Genomic DNA, 26,226 nt, shown 5'->3' with positions numbered 1-26,226 from the left:
TTAAGGATACCTCTCTGGTTTCAGAAGTGCCATTTAAATTATTTAAATCATATTGATTTTAATCGTGGATTAGGGATCTAACCAGCTTGGGAATGTTCACAAATCTAATAGATGCTTACTAACAGAGCCAGCAAGAACACAGCAGCCAGAATGAACAGTCTCTGGCCTGGGGAAGTTACTCATCCTTCCTAGAACGGTCATTCTGATATGTAAAACATCAGTCCCTCCGTCTTGGCAGCTTTTGCAACTCTGTAAGCAGCAAAAAGGTCACTGGCTTTTCCTTCTGCAGGCAAACGGATGATAACCTTCCCAAAATTAAATTCAATAGTTAATCTTTTAAAGTATGAATTTTAAACTATTATTTGTAGCATAAAGCCTGTAAATGTCATGTATATTAAAGTCAAATAATTTTCTCTGTTTATCTAATTCTCTGTTCATAAAATTCTAATCATCATTATTAATGTAACTCCTGAAGAAATCCATTTTTCCTCAGTTGTACAGATATCAGAAGAGTATCCCAAGCCATTACACACAACCAAGAATAAAGAGCTCGCTGCCCTGCTGATAACTCTTTCCCTTCTTTCACTTCCACTGTTTCATATATTTTCACTCGGTACATCATAAACTTTCACTCACTTTGTATGACACTTCCACCTTTAAACAGTATCTTCTTTCTATCCATTTTCTTGTTCAAACCTGTATTACTTGGAAGAGGAAGGGGGAAAATGCCAATGTCACATTTCTACTGGGCAAATATTCTTGCTCAGAATGAATATTCATATTCATTCATATTCATATTCAGAATGAATATTCATATTCATTCTTTGTCATAGCCAATTCTACCCTGCTCTCTCCCCCTCACAAAATCACTTAGTGTTTTCAAAACTCTACATATAGTAACTGTATATTAAGATTCACACTGTCCCTCCTGTTTTACAGATGTCTGAACCAAGATGTCTTTTGTGCTGAGGACACAAAAGAAACAGACCAGGGGAAGGAACAAGAGGAGGTTCACAAACCAGGTAAGGATATTTAGCTTCTACCTCCCCAAAGGCCTGTGATGTGCAAGTGGATCTTCAAAAACAAAGTTGTTCAGCTAGAAGCATTTGAAAAGGAACCTGCAACACCTTTACTACCATAATAACACTTTTGGAGCTCTGAGTCAGTCTGTTTCAAGGCAGATGGGCCAAGGACACACAAATTGACAACATCTCTACAAAAGCAATTGGTTTTCATCCATTTACATGCACAGCATGGCCAGACATGGCTTTGACAATTCTAAGTAGAGCTGTTTTTTTTTAAACCACCACCCTAAATTGGAAGTTAACTTTAAGGGTAAATATTCAATAAACAGCTGAGCTTATTCCTGCTGAAATTGAGGGGTTCCACCCTCCATCCTATTATACGATTTCTAGGCTGTCATCTCTCCTACCTCTTAGCCCTTGCACTAGTTTTGAAGCTTCTCTACAAAGCAAGCTAACCAAAAAAGAAACAAACAAAAAAAATCCCACACTGGGGAAGGAGATGGACACACACGCATACTCACACACACAGAGAGTCAGTGCTAGAAAGCCATTAATATGCTCAAGCCACATTCTGAAACAGTAACCAGAAAATTGAGTACTCCTAATTTGTTTCATGCAACAAAAGGCACTCTGAGATAATTCACTTTATTTTGTGATGAGAAGAGCCTAACAGCACCTGCAAAGTCACTGACTGCCTTTCAGCTATGGGGGCATAAATCTCCAGACAAAAGAGCTAACTTTCAAAAGCACAACTGACTAGACCCTATATAGCAAAAGAACTAATAGACTCTTCAACAGGAGTCAATAGCCCTGAAGTTTATATGATCCAGAAGCAAGGACATACTCAGACTTGGGGAAGAAAAAAAAAAAAAAAAAAAAGAAAAAAAGAATAACAACAGGACCCTGTTTAAAGGGTATTCTGAAGTTATAAGTAGCTAAGCACATCTATGCTTCTAATAAAATCATTTAGTTTGATAAAGCTCTTTCACAAAGCATTGCTTATGAGGGAAAAAAGAAAACACAAACTAGAATATGTTAATACAGAGATGTCCAAAGAGACCACATTATGAAGTTACCATGTGAAATTGTATTTATACTGTTGGATATATAATAATCAATACAAAATAGACTTATCTTCATTTTTTTAGCTTTGATATAAAGACACATTATATAGTAATTTCAAAAAACAGTTACATTCCATAAGTTTGGGCTGCAGGGCAATATTCAATTCATTTGTGAGAATAAACAAACATACTTCCTCCTCTCTTCCTCTCTTAGCACACTTAGGATGTTATTTGTGTAAGAAACAGAATAAGTATGGTTAGAAATCTTCAAATAAACACAGGAAGGCTGTACAAAGGGACCAACTATTGAACATAAAGAAGAAACAGAGGGTTTGGGCTTTTTTTCAGATTTATAATTAAAGATGTTATTTTTATTGATATGAGTTTGGATAAAATGAGCAAAATGAAAGATTCTCAAGAAGCCTCATCCAAAAAAACCCACAATGTGATCAAAATACGAATTCAAGATCATGAATTATAACCTATTCAAAGCACTAATTATCAGAGAGAATTCTTAAAAGGAGAGGGACAGATCAAATCTCCTTTCTTCCCTAGTGACCAAATAATAAACAAATTCTAAAGAAAAGTCCACTTGGTGGTCATTTTTGGCTCATGAAAGTGTGCAGTAGCACAAACAAGCTAATCTGTATCTGTGACATCCTTCCCAGTGCAACCTGAATTTATAATAAGTGGAACCAACTGCACATCTACTGCTATAATTAAAAGAATTCCCCAAAGTGAAGGAAGAATTACATTAATAAAGGAGTTGAAGAATATCAGTGAGAATGAATTACAGCAATCTAATATATACAGTTGCTTTTCTAAAAAAAAAAAATCAGAAATAAGATTTATTTTTTTTTATTAGCAAAGAAGACTGAAAGGAACATATTTCACCTGAACCAGTTCCAGTCTCCAAAACAAGAAATAAATCTTTCAGAAAGACAAGCAGAAAGAACTTGAGCTGTTGGGTACAAACAAATGCATTCCTGGACTTAACTGTGACGGAAGACAACTTGTAAATCTGTTTGTTTTTTTCTTCCCTTTACATTATCCCACAGGAAGCACTCAGATGTCAAAATTCAAACTAAAGTGCCCCAAAAACTAAAATTAAATCTCTACACATTCTCAGATAGCTGTTCAGGTGTTACTGTGATTTTTGGAGCAACTTGAAAACAAATCTGTGGTTATACAGTCCATACATTTCAAAGATGCTGCCAGGCAGGCTAAGATGTCTTCAGCTAAGCATTGTCTGGAGAGCACAGTCCATTTATAAACATTTTTAAAAAACAGCAGGTAGGAGTTATTTTGTCTAGTGAGCATTCTAAAGCACAAAAAATAAACACATATTCTTTCCAGAATATCATGCTGTCCAAACTAGAATTCAAATACTTCAATCTGTATTTCTTTTCAAACAATCTAACACTTGATTAAAAAAAATACTTGCTTCTCTCCCACGTCATCACAAGCAGCAGCAAGTAATCCTTCCTCATGTGCCTAACCCGCAGAATAGAAATGGATAAAACAGCTATTCACCAGAAAAGGTTCAGAGGATCTGTCTTCAGAAATATAGCCAAAGCCTATAGAAAGAGGTTGAAGTGATACAAGCAGCCATGGTTACACATTTAAGTAACAGCTTTGGGGCTTTTTTTTCCTCTTTTATAAACTTACATGCTTCCAGCATTCCCAGTGGTTTTGAGGAATATAATTGCATACTATTACTTAAGAACTATGTGATTACTGTGCCACTGTCTTCTGCATAACCCAGCCTGTAATAAAAGTGATAAGAATAGCATTTATTATTTTTGAAATGGTTTTTGCAATGCATCCACACTGATGTGGTTTAAAACATCTGACTAAACTCAAGATACTTTACATAGAGGTTTTATTTTCTTCTAACAGTACTGCAAGCCAGGCAAACTCCCTTCTGTGTGCAAAGATACTGCCTGAAAGTTCATCTGACTGGGTCACTCAGCTCTTGAGCAAAACTTTCAAAGACTGCCGAAGAAATTTCCTATCATGTCTCTATAAGCAAGATGTATTCAATACAAATAAAAGTCACAGAAGGAAAAGCATACCAAGAAGCCACACGAACAGAAAGCGACAAGTGTAGTTAAGCCTCTTACAGTTACTACCGAATGTATAGCAATAACAACTAGAAAAGTCAAGCAATTGAGTCCCAGCTGTTAAAGGCAACCAAGCTACATCCCTTTCATAAGTGCATCTATTGTTATATAAAATCCAACTGCTAACTTCAGGAAAAAAACAAATGCATGAACAGAGAATTTAAAGTTTAACACTTCTGTCCTCCTCAGACCTACCTAAAGCACTCAGAACTTTTCTACAAAACAAGCTTGGTAATATTTTGAGAGTATCTGTAGACCATCATTTTCTCAATCCAAAAAATACTGTCAGTATCTAATGTTAAGACACTGTCAAGATGCAGACATGGTTTCAGTTTTCTGGAAATCCCCTGCTCCTCAGATCTCTAAACTCAATCCCTCAGACTAGTCTTCTCTAAATCAACAACTTGTCCTTATTTTCCAGTGAGATTGGCCCTCTTTAGCAAAACAGCTTTAACAGTGAAAGGCTACCCCTACCTCAAAAACCAAAGTTTCAGGGTTTCAGCGACATGTCAGCATATCAAATCCAAAAGTAAAAGTCACTCACTGTGAGGACATATTCCAAGTATTATAAGAAAGTACTGTTTTTATACTATGCACATTTATGGAGAGGAAGCAAGAGAGAAAATTCCCATCAAGAGTTTGCCCCAAGAGCTTCAGAAATCTGGGCTTAAGCCAAGTGTCTCTTGTGTTTATATATTCTACTTATGTAATGTAACAAGTGAAAAGGAACACAGATTTTTCAGAAATATATCAACATATGACTTAACTCACAAGGCAAATAATTCTCTTAAACAGTTACAACATGCTGTTACAAACAAAAATATAAAGTAACTATAGATTAACACACCATTCTCCTAAAACGGGACAATGAAAGAGAGGTGCTGTTGTTACAATATTGAGACATGGGCTGCTCTACACTGCTGTTTATACCAAACAAAAAGAGAATGTAAATCCCATTCTACATTTAATTCCATATTGAATGTCTTCTATGTAAATTCCAAATTTGCTTTCAAGCACATTAATGCTTGAAGGCAAAGACCACTTTTTTCCCAAGCTCTCCTTGGAATAGAAAATTTACTAGAACAAGTAAGCATGTAACAAGCTTGTACTACCAATACATACAACACACAGCTTATGCTTGTACAGAACATACTTACACAATATACAAATACTAACATGTAATCAGTGCCAATCAAAGAATTTTTTTCCAGTACATTATTTTGTTTTCCAACAGATCAATATTAGGTCAAACCGAACAAGCTAACTTTCTGGATTTCCAAACTACTTATTTCATACCACACGTCTTCATCAGATGACAACTTTAGAAAAGAGATAAAACATGTTGCTTGGGAAAAGAAGCTGAAAGTCATTCTTCTAACTGCATACAGTCCCACTATCACATCTTATTCCTTTCACTATCACATCTGCTACTGAGTTAGTTAATGGTTAGCAGGGCAATTCATGCTACCAATTCACGGTAGTTTCATTCATCAAGTTTCCTTCATGTTTCTCTTCTATTGATATGATGATATAGGTGTTCTTATGGACCGCTGTGAAATCCATTCAGCAACAGCAAACAAGTGACATAGCTAAATAACAATTACATATGACATCTACCACACATCTGAGACATCACTCTGTTACTTATAGCTGGGATAGATACAAATACGCAGTCAGCACATATGTTTCCACATACAGGAAGGCATAAATACCCTCATGTGCAGGAGCAGTTGAGAATTTAGGTTCGAGTTATCACATGTTTGCATGCAGGTATAGCACCTGCTGTTTTGTGGGACAAAAACAAGTGAATACTTGTCTGCTCTTTTGCTGTTACAACACAACTATCTTCAGCAGGCAAACGGGGACATAAAAGGGCATGTGGAGGCGGTACACTAAAGATCTTAGGAATACAGTAATATATTATTCTAGTGTGGTTTTGTACTGTTCTACGTAGTGATACTGTGTAAAGAATGGATTAGGTTCCAACCACTGACACAAACAGGGGCAGGAAAACAGATCAGACCCTTTGTGGGGGTCTGCCCCCTTAATGAGAAACAAGCATGCCTTTTTTCATGTTGGAAGGAGGGTGTGAGAACAAAATAAACACAGACTGGATACACCTCCCCTCATCACTCCTGCCTGCAGGGTTGTTAGGCCTGTCCCCTCTGCAGATTTATGCAACGGTGTCCCCACTGTAGAATATGTAAAGTGCTTGTGAAGACGGTGATTTCTCTCCACATTTGCTTCGGAAGATAGCGTTGCATACAGAGCTGGAACTATGGCTACGTGACTGTACGGATACAAGGGTGGATGTCAACCCCAGTGTTGAACAAGTGATATTTGTCAAAGGTAACACACTCCCTGGCATAGCTGCAGAGCAAAAGTGTTCCTATGGGCATGTCTCCACCTATATCATGCAAACAGGTGACATGTTCAGAGGCACATGAGTGTCTTAATGTGGTTACATACAGACCTGCATCCCCTCCATGCCAGGTGGGTCCACCTACAAGCAGTGGGACAGACAGGGCAGGCATCCACCTTGGCACGCGCACGCATTCCTCCCACAACCGATTCAAAGGCTGGCTGGCTGGCCACCACCTCAAACCTCAGCGGTCACGGAAGGGTGGCACAAGAGATGCACATTCCCCAGAGGGAGAAGAAGACAGGTGCGAGCAAGAATTCCTCCCACCACCACCCTCCACACACACACACACACATTCCCCCAGTGTGCCACGGGAGAGCCAGCTCTGCCTCACCAAATGCAGAGGGGGGAGTGGAATGGAGGAATGGGGGGGGGGGGGGAGTGTGCAGCGATCCAGCCATATGGGAGCAAACACCTACCTCATACACCAAGGCGGGGGGGGCGGGGGGAGGAATAAAGAAAGCATAGGGTCCACGGAGAGCTAGGAAGGGGCTCGGTTTCCCTGTGGGGACGAGCCCAGGGAAGGACGAACGCCTCATGTCACGGAGGGAAAAGGGTGGGGAGTGGGGGTCCTCCTCACAAGAAGGCTGAAGGACACTAGGATGCCTGATGGAGCGGGGGGGGGCGGGGTGTCAAGGTGGGTCCCCCGGCGATAAAATCGCCGGGGGACCCACCTTGACACCCCGCCCCCCCCCGCTCCATCAGGCCGATACCGGCGCCGACCGCCCCCTCCCCTCCGCGCCCCCGGTTCCTCGCCCGGCCTCACCTGCCCGCACCGTATCGGAGAGGTCGTGGCTGAGGGCGGCGGCGCTGCGCGGGAACTCCTTCAGCTTCCTGCCGCTCAGGTTGAGCCCCCCGGAGTGCGCCGCCTCTTCCAACGCCCGCTCCAGACCGCGGTTCAGCGGCGCCTGCAAACCCAGCGACCCCCCGCCGCCGCCGCTGCCACCACCACCGCCGCCGCCCACCCCGGCCGTTGCCGCCACCAGAACAGCGGCGGGGAAAGGCTGCGACTCGCCTCCCAGCGTCGCCATCTTTCCCCTCGCCCGCCTGGCCGCTGGGGGTAGCCGAGAGGGCCACCGGACCTGCCTCCTTCCCTCTCTCCCTTCCTCCTCCTCCTCCTCCCGCTCGCTGTGGTGGTGGTGGCGGCGCCGCCGCCGTGAGGGGGAGGGGGAGCGGCAGCGCAGCCGGGAGGCGGAGGCCAACGGCCCGGGCGAGGCGCGCCCACTGCGCATGCTCCGCCTCACCACCACGGCCTTCCCCCCTCCCCCCCTCGCTTTCCCCACCCCCGACACCGCCCCCGCGGGCGCTGCGCGGGGCGGGGCACTGCGGCGCCACCTAGCGGTCGCGCGCCTCCGCCCGGCCTCGGCGCTGCGGCCAAGCGGAAAGGCGGCGGGAAAAGGAGGGGTGAGTTCGGCCTTGTTCAAGGACATGGACCTGTTGGGAGCGGGTCCAGAGGAGGGCCACGAAGATGATCAGAGGGCTGGAGCACCTCCCCTATGAGGAGAGGCTGAGAGAGTTGGCGTTGTTCAGCCTGGAGAAGAGAAGGCTCCAGGGAGATCTTATTGCGGCCTTCCAGTCCCTAAAGGGGGCCTACAGGAGAGCTGGGGAAGGACTTTTTACAAGGGCATGTAGTGATAGGACGAGGGATAATGGCTTTAAACTGGAAGAGGGGAGTTTTACATTAAATATTAGGAAGAAATTCTTTACTCTGTGGGTGGTGAGATATTGGAACAGGTTGCCCAGAGAAGCTGTGGATGCCCCATCCCTGGAGGTGTTCAAGGCCAGGCTGGATGGGCCTTTGAGCAACCTGGTCTAGTGGGAGGTGTCCCTGCCCATGGCAGGGGGTCTTGGAACTAGGTGATCTTTAAGGTCCCTTCCAACCCAAACCATTCTATGATTCCATGATTGTTTTTTGTCACCACATTTCCCATCGCCTTCCCTTTCACAGGCTCATCCACAAGGTCGGCTCGCCACCTGCTTTGCCCCTTTCTCCCAGCGTCCACCAAAGTTGCTCACCACGCTAACTGCGCCAGCAGGCTCAGGGGCTGGATGCACGGCAATTTGTGGTCAGGTGGCGTGAAACCACCGTGCACGGGTGCAGGCAAGCATGCATGTGCTCAGGCAGCAGACCTCATTTGAAAATTAGAAGCTGCAGTGGCTGTTGGCACTGAACAAGGCCCTGGGGAGCATCTAACCTGCAGAAGGCTCTTCTGTGAGTTGCTTATGCCGCGGGGGCTGGTTCACATATGTGCATGGCCCCTGGGGGCAGCCTGCCAAAGAGAGACCTTCAAAGGTGTGATTTGGAGTGACAAACCAAGCACAGGAGCCATGATCAGTTCCATTTTCAATGGAATAACCTTTCTAAGGGGGCGAGGGTGTTGGTTTGTGTTTATTCCCCCCCACACTTTCTGTATCTTTGCAAAGCTGAGCCCAGGACTGGGAAAGGAGCGAGGTCTCATGTTTCCTCAGGGTTTACAGAGTTCAAAGCTAAAAAAGGACTTGTACGTCATCACCCATGACCTGTATTTTACAGGCCATTACATTTCACTCAGTTACCCTGTGTTGCGATCAATGGCTGACATTAGACCAAAGCCTTCCCAGCTCCAGGAAGTTCAACCACTGAGTGCTACAGGGACAAGGAAGACAGAATTGCCGCAAGGAAATAACTCTCAGTTTCTGAAAAACAGGAGAGATCGTAGTGAGTTTAGCAGTCACGATGAGAAACAGCACTGCTTAAAAGGGAGAAAGTGTGTAGATCTTTTAACATAACAGTATCATAATATCCAGTAAAAACTTGTTCTTTACAATTAAGATAAGTTGTCAGTAACAGCATATTTCATTTATGTTTTATATGCATTCCATCACTGCAAAAGTGTTGCAGGCAGTACAGCAGCATTTTTAAAGAGCCTGCCGTACATTAAGAAAAGAGCTGTAAGGCTAGATGGTTATGAAGGGGGTTATTTTACTGTAAGTATATTTATACTGCACCTAAAATATAGGCCCTGAGCTTAAACTCCAGTCCATACTCCCCTCCCACCTACAATTGCTAGTTCTTCATGGCTGATGCAGCGATCTTGGATTTCGGCATGACAAATTCATTGTTCAAGAAAATTTTGGGTGCACCAGAGAGCAATTCTTGACACCATTCTTTGGAACAGCCCCTAGCCGAAGAGGAAATCAACAGTTACTACAACAGTTGTGCCCAGATATCACATTACTTTTGACAAAGCTTGTTGGTGGGTTATTAAGATAGTGTTTCCCACAAATTTCCACTAGTCACAGCATGTTTTGGATTTGTTAAAAGGCTTAATTCCAGCTTCTTTGCAATCATTGTGTTGCTGCTGGAAAGCATAAAGGAACAGATGAATAGCTACATCTTCTCAGCAATTTAAAGAAAAGTGTCGATGAACAGCAGTTCAAGTTGAGTAAACTGTGAATAACTCCCCCATAATGGAATCTTTTTGAAATGCAAGTTTAATGATCTAGGTACTATATTCTTTTACACTTAGAGAAGTCTGAAATATCATAGGTTTTATAACTCAGTAAATGACTTTGCACAGGAGATTCCCTGTGTATTAAACTATCTAACATCATGGAACTTTATTTTGAAACTAGTAATATAGAACTAAACATTCAGACAACATATCTGCTGAATTTATCTTTCAGCATCAGCTCTTTACAGTTAGGTAGCAGGCCTATCTTTTGATGAGGTTTGATAAGTTTTCTTACCAGTGGGACACGATGTTCCTTCCACCCCAGCTTCTGTTAAGACAAAATTATTTCCAGTGCTGATTTTGATAAAAAGAAAAAGGTGGGGTTTTTTGCTCTTCGTTCTCTACACACCATACCGCTAATCCTGGGATTTGATTCACAGCATCTTGCATGAAGAAGGCTAGCAGCAATACCTTTCTCAACCTCATTTGAAGGACAGCTTGTCATCCTTTGCAAGAGGCACCCAAAGGGCCAAGAAGCCATCAGGCTCCCCTACCTGCAGGCAGGCACAGAGTGCCCACCTCGGCTGCCCAGTTGGGCTTGCATGAAGGGCCCATAGCTGGCAGAAGCAAACACATCAGCACAGCGCTTCCCCCTTAAAACACCCAACATTAGGATAGCTAGGATATAGAGAGGCTGGGACTATGCTGGCACATGGTCTAGCAGGGGTTAAAGATGTAGGTTCCCCCTTATAGCAATGCAAGGCCACACACCAATAATCAGGGGCCAAGTCTGTTTTAAACTGCTTTTTGATCTGAGCGGCTGAAGTGCAATGCGGGCATGACCCATGCTTATCAGATACTGCATAGAAACTCCTGGAAGTAGCACTTTGAAGGCTGCTAATGTTATCAAGATTGTAGAGAAAAAAAAAGAAGTATAGCACTGAAGCTGTATTGCCTTGACTTTCTTCTCTGCCTGAGTGCTGTGCCAGATCTAACTCCGTTCCTATAGATACAAAGGATTAGAAACTGGAAACATCACAGAAAAAAAAAAAAAAGATCAATCACATCAGTACCAGTTACCTATCCATGCAGTGTATATAAAAGGTCATGTTCCATATATTGACTTTGGTCAGATCACAAAGTGGGCACAGCACAGCAGGTAAGCTGAGCTAGTGGCAAGCTGTCATTGCAAGCAGCCCTTCCATTCCTTGCCCCCAGCTATATGATCTCCCCAATTCCTATGGGACAGTATTTGCATTTGTCTGGCTCTTCAATGAGACCTAAAGCAGCTTAAAAATTAACTCTAGAAGGAAAAGAAAACAGTGGGTGCTCTTCAGTGAGCAGACACAAGTGTAGCAGCAGAGAGAAGGAATGCAGAAGGAAGACTTATGGGTGTAGCAGAAGGAAAAGATTGCAGAAATGACCGTTCTGCAAATTGTGTTACACCTAATGGCTGTGGCAAGAAGTCAGAGATGTACAAAAAGTACCATAGCTGAGAGAGACCATGAGCCTTAGACTCTCAGCGTGAATTTCTATGACCCTAAATTGGCAGAAAAGAGGCAAATAACAAGATTTGTTATTTGTTCACAAGCCACGTCAGGCTTGTGAAGATCAGAGTTGGGCGAGGGCTTATGGGCAGCATGCCAGTGCCCCACGAGGTTGCACATGACCCCAGTGTGGAGTACCTGTCCTGTACTAGATGTGGGACTTTCACAGCGTGAAGCGTGACGCCCTCACTTTACTTCAACATATAGATGTTTACCTCATGTTCCAAGATGTTTACCTCATGTTCCATATGCTCTAAGATAATCCTGAAGAGGCAATAGCATGGAGCAGCTCATATGCAGTCAGGGTACACCAAGGTTTTCTTCACGAGAATATGCCAGGTGGACAAGCTGTCTGTCGTGGAGACAGAAATAACACACAAAGTCAAATGCCAAACAGAAAGGGGGCATCACTCGACTTGCAAGGCTACCTCCATTTGGTGCTACACAAAACAGCAGTCACAACTCAGAAATGCCACATTATACATCCTCTGTAGCATGACCATAATGGCATCAGGACCAGGAAAATTATTGGACGGAACCCAAGAGAAAAAGTGTGCAGACTGAAGCTTCAGGTGCCACAGATTAAAAGATGCTCCTCTAAATTAAAGCATGGACTTCTGAAGCTGCTCATGGTGTGCCTAAGACAAGCGGTTCGTAGCAGACATACCAGCAGAATGAGTGGCCTATGCAGAGCAGGCAAAGCGCTGCAGCTCCCTTGCAGCAAAGCTGGTGAAGAGAGTTTGGAGGGCAGGGAAGCTATATCAGGAAACAGCTCAGAAAAATCCATCTATATAGCACCTGCTTCACAGAATACTTGGGGGGGAGGGGGGGGGGAAGGAAAAAAGAAGAGAGGAATTAATTGATAGGAGGCAGGTGATGAGGGGAAGCTTATATGTAAAGCAGGAGCTCAGAAGGTAGGTAAGCAGCATGGTCACTGCTCAGAAGACACACAAGGTTGATCCTTGCGTAGATCCAGGCAAGTTCACTACATAAGGGGACAGAATTATTTAATTGCTACAAAGTACAAAGAAGCACTTCTTGGTCCCAGTGACTGACCATGGCAAGCTCAGGGAGCTCAGGAAAGCATCTCCCTGGCTGTGTCCTGAGACCCAGCAGGTGGGCATGCTTAAAACATACACCGAGTGATAGTTGGTGTAGTTGGTGGGGGTCAACTGCCTCAAGATCGATCCCGAATGACACCATGTACACAAGACGCATTGGCAAGGTTCATTGTCACTGTAGCAATGCTGCTGTACAGACTCGGATGCAACAGGACAGAAGCTGCAAGAGGTCATGACCAAAAAAAGCTCAGCTCTCCACTAAGAGGTCATGAAAATAGACCTCAGGGTAAACTAACCAAAACGTAGCTTAGTATCCCTGAAACAATCCACCTGACTAAACATTTGAAGGCAACATAGTAACATGCCCATACCTGACATTAATTTAGTTCAAAGGCTATTAGCAGTTGTAAACTGGCAGAGTTTCTTCCAAGTTTCTCAGATAACCTTGAAATGTGGCAATGTGATAGAGCAGTAACTACATCCACGATTACCTTGAATATGCTGCTGAAATACAACTTCAGCAGAGATTTAGGGGATTGTAACTGGAGTGAGAGTCTTCCTCTTGAAACAGAGCCGAGAGGCATTCGCGCCGTGGTCAGTAGAACAAAGACGTACCTAAGCTGGGAAAGGAATGTCTTGCAGGAGTTTGCCTTTATGAAAATGTGAAACAGCATCTGGTAGGGGAAGAAGGCATCAGAGTAAGAAAGAACCTGTCTTCCAATAAAATAGAGGAGACAATTTGTTATTGTCACTAGCAATGAGGCAGCATTTACAGAGAGACACTGTTGGCAGTCCCACAATGCCTCCAGTGTATGCTGTCGAAATACTACAGTTTATATGTCTGTTGCAAAAAAAAAAAACCAACTATGCAAACCTGTCTACCCGCAGTAGACTATTGGCACCGACACATGGAATTGAAATGGAAATACAGAGTCCTTGGTCTATTGCAAAATCCAGAAAATGCAAGAAGATAGAAGAGATCAGCCAAGCAGTCGGACTCTAGTTTCTAGGTGGAGCACACAAGGCAAAGATTTTGTAAGACCCATGCTCATGATTATGGGAAAGACAGCAAGCAGGTAAAATGCTTCATATTCCTGTCAAGAACAGCAAAACCACCAGGACCAAAGAGAGCTACTGCCTAGCAAGCAGTTGTGATATATGTGGAGAATGTGAAAGCCTAAAAGTCAAAAGCAGCAGTGGAAACGAAAGAAGAGCTCTACCTGAATGCAAGCATACATATTTTCCCAGCAAACCACACAAACCACCTCCCTGGCATAAACAAGTTCTTGAGACACCTGACAACTCAGGAAGAGCTGTGAACCAGCACCAGCCTGGTGGTTGCAAACCACTCACCTGACTTGAGTGAGGTAACTAATTTTAGTTGACCAGCTCTGTGTTTATGCCTTTTCCCCGCTCAGTCCAACCATGTTGCTGATACCAGTTGACTGGCAGCAATAAAGTAGGAAGGTGAAATCGCAAAAAGGGCTTTTTCCACTAGGAAAAATAAGCATGCATGCGATTCCTGAATGGGGAATCGTATACAAGAACAAGATAATAGCCAGATATCATGCTTTGATAATGCACGCAAATACGAATCTCTGCAGCCACAAGCACCTCTTCACCAAGAAGATATTTCATCCCTAAGGGGTATCTTAGCTTTCCAACAGGCACCCAGGCTCATTGGATTGTTATTTGCAATAATAGCACCAGGAGAATAAGGCTTTTACTAGCAAAGAGTAACCTTCTCCTTGGATGTCCTAACAGCCCCCAAACATCAGCAAGGATGCCAATATACAACAAGAGCAAGTCACATGGACACTCAGTTTTAACCACTTAGTTTCAAATACTTTGCATGGAAGGGAAGCTGTATGTGTTACAGATAGACAAGTTTTGGCCCATGGGGGAACGTGTCCTATGGGGGAACGTGTCCTTGGTACACAGCCAAGGGAAGTGCTGGACTATGAAGGGGGTGCCCGGTATACTCCATATTTCAATATGGGCTGTATGACTTGCAAAGAAAATGCATGTCCAAGAGCAGCCTTCAATTCTTTTCTAGTTCATACATGATGCTAGAGCAGCTGATAGTGTCTTGCAGGTCCTGGGATGCTCAAAAATAACTTAAATTCACATTTGCCCTGTGGCTGCTATGCTGCAAGTACTATGGGACCGCTCTTGAAAAAGAGCAGCAAAGAGTCAAGACCAAAGTTTATGATCTAAGTGTCCTCAACTCTTCCATAAAGATCAATTCATCTTAATAAAATTAAAGATCAATTAAATTAAAGATCAATTCATCTTAAACATCCCAACAACAATAATTTTGACATAACTACCAAGAAACATAGCACTTGCTGGTGTATTAGAGAGAAAAACAAAGACTCAACATGTTTCATCAAAAGTCACTAACACATCTACAATAACTATAACAACTCTACAAATTAAGCTTATGAGCAATATTTCAGAGACATTTTACTCCCAGTTAGCTACAGAATTCACCACTTGGTTTAGAGCAATCTTATCTTCTTCCAACACATAATAAAGCCTCCATCCTGAGAACAGTCGCTTAACATTAGTCATCAGCTTGTGAACTGGATGACTGGAGACCAGCACAGGGTGGGCTGGGGTGCAGGGGTATGCTGGGGAAGGAACCTGAGGAGAGGAGATGGAAACTGCTCTTCCACCTGCAGTAGAAAGCACTTCCTAGCAGTGCCTTGTAGGCTTGCAGCATCTGAGAGCTGAGCAGGATCCTCACACAGCAGACTCCTGCTGCCTTCCAGTGAGGTCTGGGTCCTGCAGTTGCAATATGGGGCTGTGAACCTTCCACCACTCCAAAACATCATGGGCTACGTACCACTGACCAGACACAACAGGAGCTGGGTGGGAGCCACTGTCAGGACTAATGCTCAGATCAAGCCTGCTAGAAAGGTAGTGCTCTGGTCTGCAGCCTACCAACAAACCCTGTCATGTGACTTGTCCCTTGTCCCTGTCCCTTTCGAAACCACACCATTATATGAGAGCATCTGAGTCTTTGCCAAAGATACTTGTAAGAACCAAAGTAACTGACTACTGTTTAGGGCAAGTTCCTCTTATTTTTATTACAGAAAAAATGCTGGAGATCCCCATCAAACAATGACCTCATTGCACTACACTGTGCAAGAAGACATCTACTGGCCAGAATCTCTTGCAATATAAATATCGAATCATATTTCATACACCCAGGCTTGCATGTTTGGCGACTGAGTGCATCTGGTGAAGTAAGAAGCATAATATCAAGGAGCACAATGGAAATAATAGATTCCCCTTGGGAAGAAATGGTATGCAGTGTTCCTAGTAAGACTGACTGCTCAACAACTGTTGACATGGGGTAAGTCCAGGTTCTCGCAGTGCAGGGCAGGCAGCACTCTTCCCTTTATTTCCTCCTCTTCCTCCAGATAAACACTGGGCAATGCACACCCAGCAGGATAGCTTTCCTTCTCGCTGGCAGGTGGAGTTACAGCCGGCTCTTGGGCATGGCAAAATAAAGGTGATCCGGTTAGCTGCAGAGTTTCATGTCCTGCATGAAGTGGAGGCCAGGAAGATGGCCAGGGATGGGTGGTGCTCTGACCAGTCTGTCACAACAATTTGGCTCCTGGGATGTCCTCCCTTGCTGCAGAAACTGATGGGAGTGGAGGGTGCTCACTTTTACACAGAATCCATGCATAAGGGCACACATCCTTATATTCTCAACGTGCAGCCATTTAAGGACACCTACCCGAATGTCCTTTTCTGTTCTTCCCCAGTTTTATTTGAGCCATCTCCCTCACCTTGTGCCTTCAAGTGCTTTCTTAAAATTAATGCCTCACACTCTATTTTTAACAATAGGAGCTGAACACTGAAAAGGCAGAGCTAAGTGAAGCGTATGTGGAGAGAAGGGGAAGGAAAAGCAATTTTCCACCCATCCCCCTCATCTGTGATCTGTACATCTCTGTTAATATGTAAAACACAAAGCAGCCTGTGTAGCCTATATTACATGTAGCAGTTAGAATAGGAATGTTTTTTTCCATGTGTTGCCTGTAGCACTGAAAACACTGCTATTACCAAAACACCCAAACAGTAATGCAGATTACTAGTCCTCAGTGGTTCTAATAAATGAAAGAGACACAGCAGAAGTCCCTGAGAAAAACCTTTCAGGGGTCTGGCTACCTTTCCCTGAATCTATTTGGGCATATAGACGGCAAGGGTATATCTTTTATCCATTTCATGGGAGCATAGAGACCTATTTAGAAAGGATGAAAACAGCTATAAAACAAAGTGAAAAAAATGTTCTTAGTACTCAGAAGAAAAGAAAAAGCAAGAAGGAAAGTTCTGGTCAGGGAAAACATTCAAGCCCTTGCATGACAGATAGGCAGGGGGTAGAGATTATTTTTATAGAAAAAATGGAAATGGAAAATAGAGATTGCAACCAGTGCTTTACTGATCTTTTTTTTCCCCAAAAAACATTCTGCATTCTCTGTGTTTGCAAAGAAGGAATTGATTTTTCCATCATATCAAGCTGGGAAATTGTTAGGGTGATTGCAACCCTAGTTGTGCAAATACCTTCTGCTCTGATGAGATTTCCCTCTCTGTAATTATAGTCCACATTAGCAAGGCATGTTTCATAAACACGTTTCAGAAGTTTTGTTCTGAAGTCATAAATCACCTTTCTTTGTGTATATTTAACACAGGTCAAGCTCACACAAACAGGAGCAACCTCCTCACACCTTTCATCTATGGCCACTTAGTTGTCCTTCAGGCCAGCAAGTCCTACTGCAGCAGCATTTCTTCTGTGACAAGTTCTGTGGCTCCACATCTCTCTCAGCAAGCACTGCCCATCAGCGCTGGGGCATGGGGAGCTTTTGGTCCAGTCCCCGAGTGGGTTTGGCTTGTATGGGGCAAACTTCTGCGTGCCTGTAGGACCTCCTCAGACTGCCTTTGTGTGGATGATTATGTGTGCCTGATTTTGGTTGACAGTTTGTTAAAATCGGGAGACAGGGAGGGGAAAAAATCCACAGAAAACTTATAAAATGCCTTTCCTGAGCTGTGTTGGAGGTACTTATTTACATATGCTAAACACTTACGCACAGCAACACTGCATCTTTCATTCACAGCATCTCTACATTACCTAGTGCCTCACATACACCCTGACTTTGGTCAGGCCATGGATGTTTAACCAGATAAGTGAAGAAGACTGACTCCAAGACAGGCATATATTTAAATGCTAATTACCAGGTGCGCCTCACATTTGCAACATATCTGCAATAAATCTCTGAAAATTGGCTAGCGCTCATGTTTTTAACAGAACACCATCCAGTATTAAGTCAAAAGTCTTAATAAATCTAAATATATTACAGTACTTTTATCAGCCAACTATATAAATTCCTCAAGTGTGGAATCAGGCTTGCTTTACAATAACTCATTTTCATTAATCTATATTGATGGGTAATAATTACATTTGTAGACGTCAGTTCCCTTGAAACCCCATGTCATTTTTCTGTCATTTTTCCTACAAATGATGTCAGGCTAACAAGCCTATAATTAGTGGCTTGTCACACCCTCTGAATTCTGGCACGGTGTCGGTATTTTCCCAGTCTTCTGGAATTTATTTCCAATTCCAAGGTGTTTTCTAAACATCTTTAATTGCTGACGTGTTGAAAGTCGTGCGTGACTTTGCAAGGATTCAAGCACAAATCCTGCTCTATTCTGAATAAAAAAAAATAATTTTGAAAAATATTTCTGGCTGTTTGCATCACTGATATCAGTTTTTCCTGCTGTTTCTAGTGATGGGTCTAAAATGTCGTCATTGTTCCTAATAATCGAATGCTTTCATATTATCCTCAGCTGTCATTTGCAGATTTTTTTTTTCTAAAATCTTTACTTACCTATTTTCAACACTTAATAGTTTCTTACTGATGTGGATTGTTCTTTTTTTGTTCACTATAGAAATTATGTCTTTTCAACAGCTGATTTCCTTCTGCCACTGAATCATAACTGATGTTTAGTCCCTTCTTTGACAAAGGGGGAAATTTAACATTTTTCCATCTAAGTAAACTCCTCTGAAATAAATTCCCATATTTATTTTCATTTTTCTACCTATATTTTACCTCCGATACACTTTTCTCATAATTTACCCGTGTTTCAGGAATTTAATTTTCAGGATAACCAATACACATACACTATTGGTGGCCAGTGTGCAATGCATGCCTGTATTTAATGTAATCAGATCATGATCATTGGCCCTGAGGCAACCGAAGCTTTCCAGTGTAGCCATTAATTCCTTTTTATGAACAGAGACTGTAACATAAAGCCTGAGCCAACAGCTAAATTAAAGTCACAGAGATTATATTAACTCCAGAAGTTCCTACCTTTTGAATACCTGATTTTGCAACAAAACCCCCCATGTTCTTCTAGAATAATGCTTAGTGGAGGAGGTAGGAGAACAGAGAAATTGCTCTTCTATTTTTCCTTTTTTAAAAGCCCTGAAAATACTGCCCCCTGATTTTGCCTTCACAAGGAAGGGTCAGCAGTAGGGCTGGAGCTGACCGGCTCACCAAGTGGCACAGGTCTGCAGGACATTGCAGAGTGTTTGGCAGGTGATTATCTTCTCAGTGGCCCTGTCCTAGAGAGGACAGGTGTAAGTCAAAAATATCTCTGGACTATACAAAGTCTACAGACCCTCTCACGGATTTCCCCTGGGCTTTGCAGGGGGGGATCGTGTGTGAGCAGCCACATGTTTTCCTTCACAGCCCTTCTCAAATTTGACCTCTTCTGCTCCCAGCCCTCCCAGCCTCATCTCTTCCCATTCCTGGCTCCTTGTCCAGTCCCAGCCTCCTACATTTTCTTGCCCAGCACAAGTGTCCCCTCATTTCCCCATTCTCTCCTTCTGTCCTTGCCCAAAATTGCTCACACGTCTCCAAGCTCTAGCTCCAATCTTTCCTATATTTAAACCAAACAACTTCTCTCTCCTCACTACAACCAGCCAGAAAAAGAGGGACATTGAGAGGCCAGGAAAAACAGGACTCAAGGCCATGGTAGCCCGGAGTTGCAATGACAGTCCAGAAGGAATGGTGTCCAGCTCAGACAGACTCTCCAAGGTATTTAGCTCACAGCTGCAGCAGAGAGCTACAAAGCATGTGCTAACTGCATTTTTTTCCCCTAAAAGGTCTATAACTTGGCCATATTTGTGTTCATTTTTCTGGAGATACAAAATATACAAAATTCATCTATGGTTAGTTTCATGTCCCTCCTCCAAAGCATGGGGGCCAACTAGAGTTTCCAAATGAAAGATAGAAATTAAAATCATCAAAACAATACATATTTTCTAGCCACATTCTTGGAAGTGACCAAATTGTTTTATTTATGCACTTAAATTTCAGCTCAATGAACAGATGCCCAGCAGGGAAATTTTTATTCCCAATTGTTACCATTTGGCAAAGTTCTAAGCTGCAGAGAACAGGAGCTCATCACGGAAAGCATTGGACAAGCAACAATAGACAGTGCCACTATTAATACAAATCTTTTTATTTTTAGATTTCCTATAAATTCTTTATTAAGTACGCAAAGGATCTGTTTTACTTCTATTTTCCACTGCATTTACATGGACATTTCACTGAAAGCTCTGGGGAATTGTTGAGAGCTAACAGCACCAATAAAGTGCAAACTAACTGCTGAGATGAAAACAAGCTGAGGATCTTTTGAGGGTGGCTTTATAATAACAGATAGGATGTTATGAAATGGGACTTACTTAAAGAAAAGACAAAATGCACCAGAAGGCTCAGGGAAGTAAAACTCAACACCTTTTAGTTGAGTTTATATATCACTCCCCACTATGGTAACCGAGAATCTATTTTTAATGCATGTCACAGAATCACAGAATGGTCAGGGTTGGAAGGTACCTCTGGAGATCATGTAAGAAAATGAGTAACAATGAGACTACTATAAGGTTATGAACAAAAAGTGTAAACAGGGAATAAGAAATAAGAGAAACTTGCAGAAATTATCAACCTGGGACAAAGCATTGTACCCTAAGATTTATGTTAATTACACAGATGGACAGAAATCCAGCAGCGAGAAGAAGGGATGGGAAGTTCACTTTCTACATTCCAGTAATCGCCAAATAATAAGAGCGTTAAGTTGCAGCAGATATGCACCAATACAGTTCTCTTACGTACTCAAGTGTGTCGGAGCTGGGCTCCTGCAGCCAACTGAGAATTGCACCAGTCATGGCCAAGTGCCACCCTGGCCCCATTTTGTACAAGCTAAGTACAAGTGGCTTTTCTTTTTTCTTTTTTTTTTTTTTCAGGTGTAGATCCCCTCTTTCCCAAATCCTAAACAACAGTAGTAACAAAAATCTCACACTATGTCACCGATTCTTCTGTCTGTCTCTTTGGAAATACTTTTTACTTCTTTTAAACCTTTTCTCCTCTTAGAAGCTATTACTCTTCCAGTAGAGCAAAGGTACTTTTAGCAGATCCTTTCAGTAGGACAATCTGAAAGTGGGCTACTGATCAAGCATTCTGTTGTATTTTTGTCTGAAAATGGCCGGGTAAACTCATGAAAGACAAATCCACCAACAGTTAGGAAATATATATTTATTTTTTAAAGGTTATTATGCATGCAATATATAAACCCTTCCCTCTCAGGAAGTCTCTAAGTTGGAAACAGCCAGCAGATTATTGACAACAATTATCATTTATGTTTGCTCTGTTCTTATGTTCTCTCCCAGACCTGAGGTCTAACCTGGTAAAACCAGTTTTAAGTTCTGATAAGAGCTGGAAAGTGCAGAGGGTCCTGGCAGCAAGGGTCTCTCTGCTCATCAGATACCAGCAGCAAACAGTGAACCTCCTGATTCAGCCTTGTTGTTGCATGTCCAAAGCACCTTGGTCTCCTAAGCGAGGAATTGTAAAGGTTACGGGGATATTTGCCAGTGCACACAGTCATATTTCCACTATGATTTACTGGGGATTGGAGTAAAGGCTGCTTCCGCTGTTGGGTTTGTTGTTGTTGTTGTTTTCTAACACTATATGCAACAGGGCACTCTGTTTCCTCCCACGGTCTGAACCACCATTACTATAGATCTAGACTGGCTATTCAAGAGTATCAGATTCTGTGCTTGTTGTTGTGTTCCCTCTGTCCCGAAATGACTTGTTCAAAGACACAGAATAAGTGGCAGAACCCAACTTTGACGTGTCCCACACTACTGTTGTAGTGACCAGTTTCCCTTAAAGCATATGCAGTTGGCGGTCTCCTGACACTGCATTTCCACATAAACTGACAGTGTTTGAGAGTGCTCAGCTTCAGGTATGTTTGGGAAGAAACTTCTTGTGAAAGACTAATGATTTGTCAAAACCAAAATCTTTTCCTTGGGAAAGAAAAAAATGAGTATGGCAGGAAGAAAATTTGCAATTCAGACTGCTTCAGAAGAGCTGGACCAAGGTGGTTGAATAACTCAGCTTGGAACAACAGTCAGGACTCTACTGTGGTTGAGTCAGGAGCAAGAGACTGAGCCCTATCTCCCACATCACCGGTGAGAAGATGCCCTGTGTTGATGAGCATCTTGTATTGATGTAGATACGTTAGAAAGTAAATTCTCCCCTTCACGGAAGGAGAAAGCTGTTCCATGCCCAACTCTACTGCGGCTACTCGGTAGGATCTGCAAATCCCACTCGAGGATCAAAGCCATTTGGCTTGGGATGGCTGGTGCCGCAGCCGGGCGATCACAGGCACCTAAGCTATTCTTAGCACTTCAGCACTTCTAGTCAAGGTCAGTTCGGTGCATCCGCATTGCACTTATGCCTCTGAATGCAGCGTAGGCATATGCTCCAAAAGTGGGTCATAGCAAGATGATGAAAGCTAAATCATACAGCAGTTACACACAGGATCTCATCTGTTGCAGTAAGACTCTCAGTGCCCTTTGACACTTAAAATGAGACTCTTTAAGCACAAATAGGAGGTATTAAAGTATAATAGCAAAGACTGCACAATACTAGTTCAAAGAGATTTGTGCTTTATGTAGTCCCAGAGCAATTATTTTTAGGTAAAGCTTTAGGAAACCACTCAATCTGCAGCTATTAGCAAAGGGCAGGTGTCTACTTTGAAAAAAAAAAAGAAATTACAATAATTGGGGACAAGTCTGTAGCAATACCCTGTTTTGCTGAACATGTCTATACAGATCAGCCCCCTTGAAGAGCCACTGCTTCCCAGAACTGCAAGACAACCCCTGGTATCAGGTGGTGCTCTTCCACTACTTGGCCACCCCAGCGACACAAGGACGCGATAGCACACACCATCCCTTCCTGTAATAACAGCTCCTTTCTCATTACGTTTCCACCTCTGGAGCTCCCGAGGCAGGTGACATCCCACCCGTCCTAGCAGCGTGGACATCGTGAGCTGAACACCTTCTGCAGAAGAGAGAGGTGGGAGAGCAGGACTTTTAACGCAGCAGAACTGCAGGGCACAGTTTATAGCATACAAGCCGGGAGACGTCTAGAGATAGCAGTTTAGCTCTGAGTCATTACTGCCAAAACACATGGAAACAATGTTTAACATTTGTATTTCCATAATATTTAATTCCACTGTCTGGGCCTTTTATCAGTAATGTAGATTATGAATACAGATAGATTCAGAACAATAGAAATGTGAGCCTGGGTACTGATAATCTTGTTAATTTGTAACAGAGACAGCAACACAGCATTTAATTCATCAGTGAAAATGACTCAGAACTCATTTGCTTCCAATGAGGCAGTTTAAAAGTTGTAATAGAAATAGGTGTTCCAACATTCAGCATCTTGCAAAAGCTGGATTGTGCACATGCTTGGTTATAGCTGAATACATTAGAATTTGAAAATGATGGCAGAATTTTGGCAATTTAAAAACAGTCATCTTCGATCATCCTTTGGGTGCTTATATCTATGGATTTTCAATTAGTGCTGTTATTGCAAAGTTATGAGGTGCAACCAATTACGCTCTTCTTTACACGTTCTTACTGATAAAAATTTCCTTAAAGTACTAGCTGTGATGTGCTTTGAGAAAAATACTCTTTTTTTTTTTTTTTGCCTCTGGTGGAAATGTGAGGTAGACACAAGCAGGAAATAGACAGAGAAAATAATGTTGATGCTGTTGTTGGCCAGAGTCAACAATATTACTTCCAGCTCCAAAGCCTAGAACATCATTTCCGTATTCTTGTCTGTACAAAAGATAACAGCGGTTCAATAACCCTCATTAATAAAGAATGTAGTTCCTTTATTTTTTGTACAGCAGCCAGTAGGATGGGGAAAGCCCATAAAAGGGTTATTTTTACTATTGCTCAGCACATTTTTCAAGGTCCAAGACAGCCATAAACTTGCTTTTTGTGATGATCTCCATATTGCACAAAAAGATTAGCTTGAAACTTAAACTAAAGGCATTCTGGAAGAAATAGTTTCAGTCGTTCATGGATCTTTGAAACCTTAAGTGTGGCAAACATGCAAGGCACATAAAATACCTCCCCAATAGTATCAGATGCAGGCAGTAAAGAGCTTTAAGGAAGGAAATTGTAAATTTAAAGAGAACTAAAGGGCTTAGTCATGAAGTAGAAATTTTGGTGCGATTCTACTACAATACAATGCATCTGTGGAAAATGTGACACACACCACATGAATCAAGTACAGCCAGAAAGGAGCAGCCCAGCTTCAAGTCCTTCTGTCTCCCTACATCTTACAGTTGCATGCAGCTCTCTAACCCTTTGTCATTCTCACACCAGTACCGTATGCCAACCTTGCACGTCTCCAGTGTGCGGCAACGGATTGATGATTTATTACCTTTTGAGTGTCGTTATGCAAGTGAGCTGTAAGGAAAGCGGGATACTTTGCCCTCTGCAGAGCTGAGCCTGAGCCGTGGTGCACCTCCTGTCCTCTGAGGATTAGGGTACTCAGGGCAGCTCTCAAAACAGGAGCTACAGGACTGAGAAGGAAATAAGATGTTCTTGTGAGGAAGGGTCCTGTCCACCTTCAGATTTACAGCAGCTACTGTAGGACGCTAGCAATACTAGGGGTGGCTGGAGTTTAAATGATGCTTTCCCAAATCATTCCCCCAGGTATTCCTCATCTACAGCCTCTCAAGGCTCATTTGGTAGCTCCCGAGGAGGAAGAGCAGCAAAGTTCCACCCTCAGGTAGACGTACAGCAAGGCTGCAGCCCCACGAGGTGATCTCCTCCTGCATTTAATTCAAGGCACAGCAAGCACCACCAAGGGACGGGGGAATTCCAGTTACTTTCCAGCCTTAAAAGCCTGTAACGGTGGCTTTTAGCTGCAGTGCTGAACAGAGCCATTACAGTGACAGAGTGACTTGAAGAGCTGCTCCTTCCAGTGTCAGTGACAGCTTACTCAGTCCTATTTATTCTGCCTTCCCCCCAGAGTTATCTGTGCAGCCATGCAGTGAGCCACGCAAGGAAATGGATTGAAGTTTAGAGTAATCTTTCTTTTTTTTTTTTTTCTTCCCTTTCATTTTTGAGGCGAGGAAGTCAGACTGGGTGTTTGGACCGGAGGAGAAGACGATAGAAAAAATGGTTTAGGGACGAACAAAGAGCTAGCAGGCTGGGTGAGAAAACTGCCGTCGGCTTAGCACCTCCGCACGTGCCGAGACCAACATTGCTGGCTGGAATACTTTCTTGCTCCCTCCCCCCTCCCCCCAACAGATTAATTTTATCAGCAGAGTTTGAGATTTTTTTTTAATCTGGATTTTTGTAACACATTAAAATCTCCAAACGAGTAGTTAAAACTGCCTTAGCTTAGCAGTGTATATACAGGACACAAAGAAAGAGAGGAACAGTCTGTTTTGATTAACAAGCACTTTAATGTTTCTTGGACCAAAGGCATCGATCTGTAGTCAACACTGCTGCATTTATAATTCATAAGCACAGGGAGTGCCAAGTCCCACTACGAGGACAGAGGTAAGATTAATTAGGTGCCTTAGCTGTAAGTTTCCATATGGTACCATGTTTTGTTTAGGTTGTTTTCTGGTAAGTTGATTCTTTGCTTTCAAATTTCTTGGTTTGCTGTGTACACTTGTGCCCTAAGCAAATTATTTCTGTGTTTCATTTTAACCCTTGGTAACCTATTTGCATTCCTGACCATCGCCTCCAATCTGTCTAATCCCTAGTTTTCTATTTGGCTTCAGTTTTACAAGCAATTTTCAGCTTTTATGCTCAAGTAAAAATGACTCTGCTTAGAATAGCTTCAGCTGGCTGAATTTTGGCTAAGGACTGCCTCTGGCTGAACACTGCCCTGTAAATATTTGCTAGCAGACAGGAGGAAGCATCACCTCCCCTGCAGTAAGGATGCCCAGACAGGCCGTGAATTTTGAGCCTCATTGACCCTTCCTTTAAACAAACAAACAAACAAACAAACATGCAGAAAGTAACAAAAGAGAACCAATTGGTTTGTTTTACTGAAACATTTCTGAACTCTAGGAGGTTTACAATTACACGTGGGAGTTACTGCTCAGTGGGGCTGGAGTGGGTGATGCATGGAGGTAGGGCGATACTTCAGCCTCGGGGATCT

At 42.8% G+C, this 26,226-nt stretch overlaps 1 protein-coding gene across 1 annotated transcript in view; it reads right to left on the bottom strand.

The window, feature by feature from the left end:
- Positions 1 to 7,747, bottom strand: part of LRCH1 (leucine rich repeats and calponin homology domain containing 1) — a 136,481-nt gene extending 128,734 nt beyond the window's left edge. Inside the window, exon 1 of the mRNA XM_082483849.1 lies at positions 7,401 to 7,747. Coding sequence (XP_082339975.1) covers positions 7,401 to 7,665 — 265 coding nt within the window. The 5' untranslated portion in view covers positions 7,666 to 7,747. The remainder of the gene's footprint in view (positions 1 to 7,400) is intronic.
- Between the last annotated feature and the right edge of the window lie 18,479 nt (positions 7,748 to 26,226).

The sequence above is a fragment of the Vanellus vanellus genome (assembly GCF_965231255.1).
Source record: "Vanellus vanellus genome assembly, chromosome: 1".
Classification (NCBI taxonomy): domain Eukaryota; kingdom Metazoa; phylum Chordata; class Aves; order Charadriiformes; family Charadriidae; genus Vanellus; species Vanellus vanellus.
This window is presented reverse-complemented; position numbering and strand designations above follow the sequence as displayed.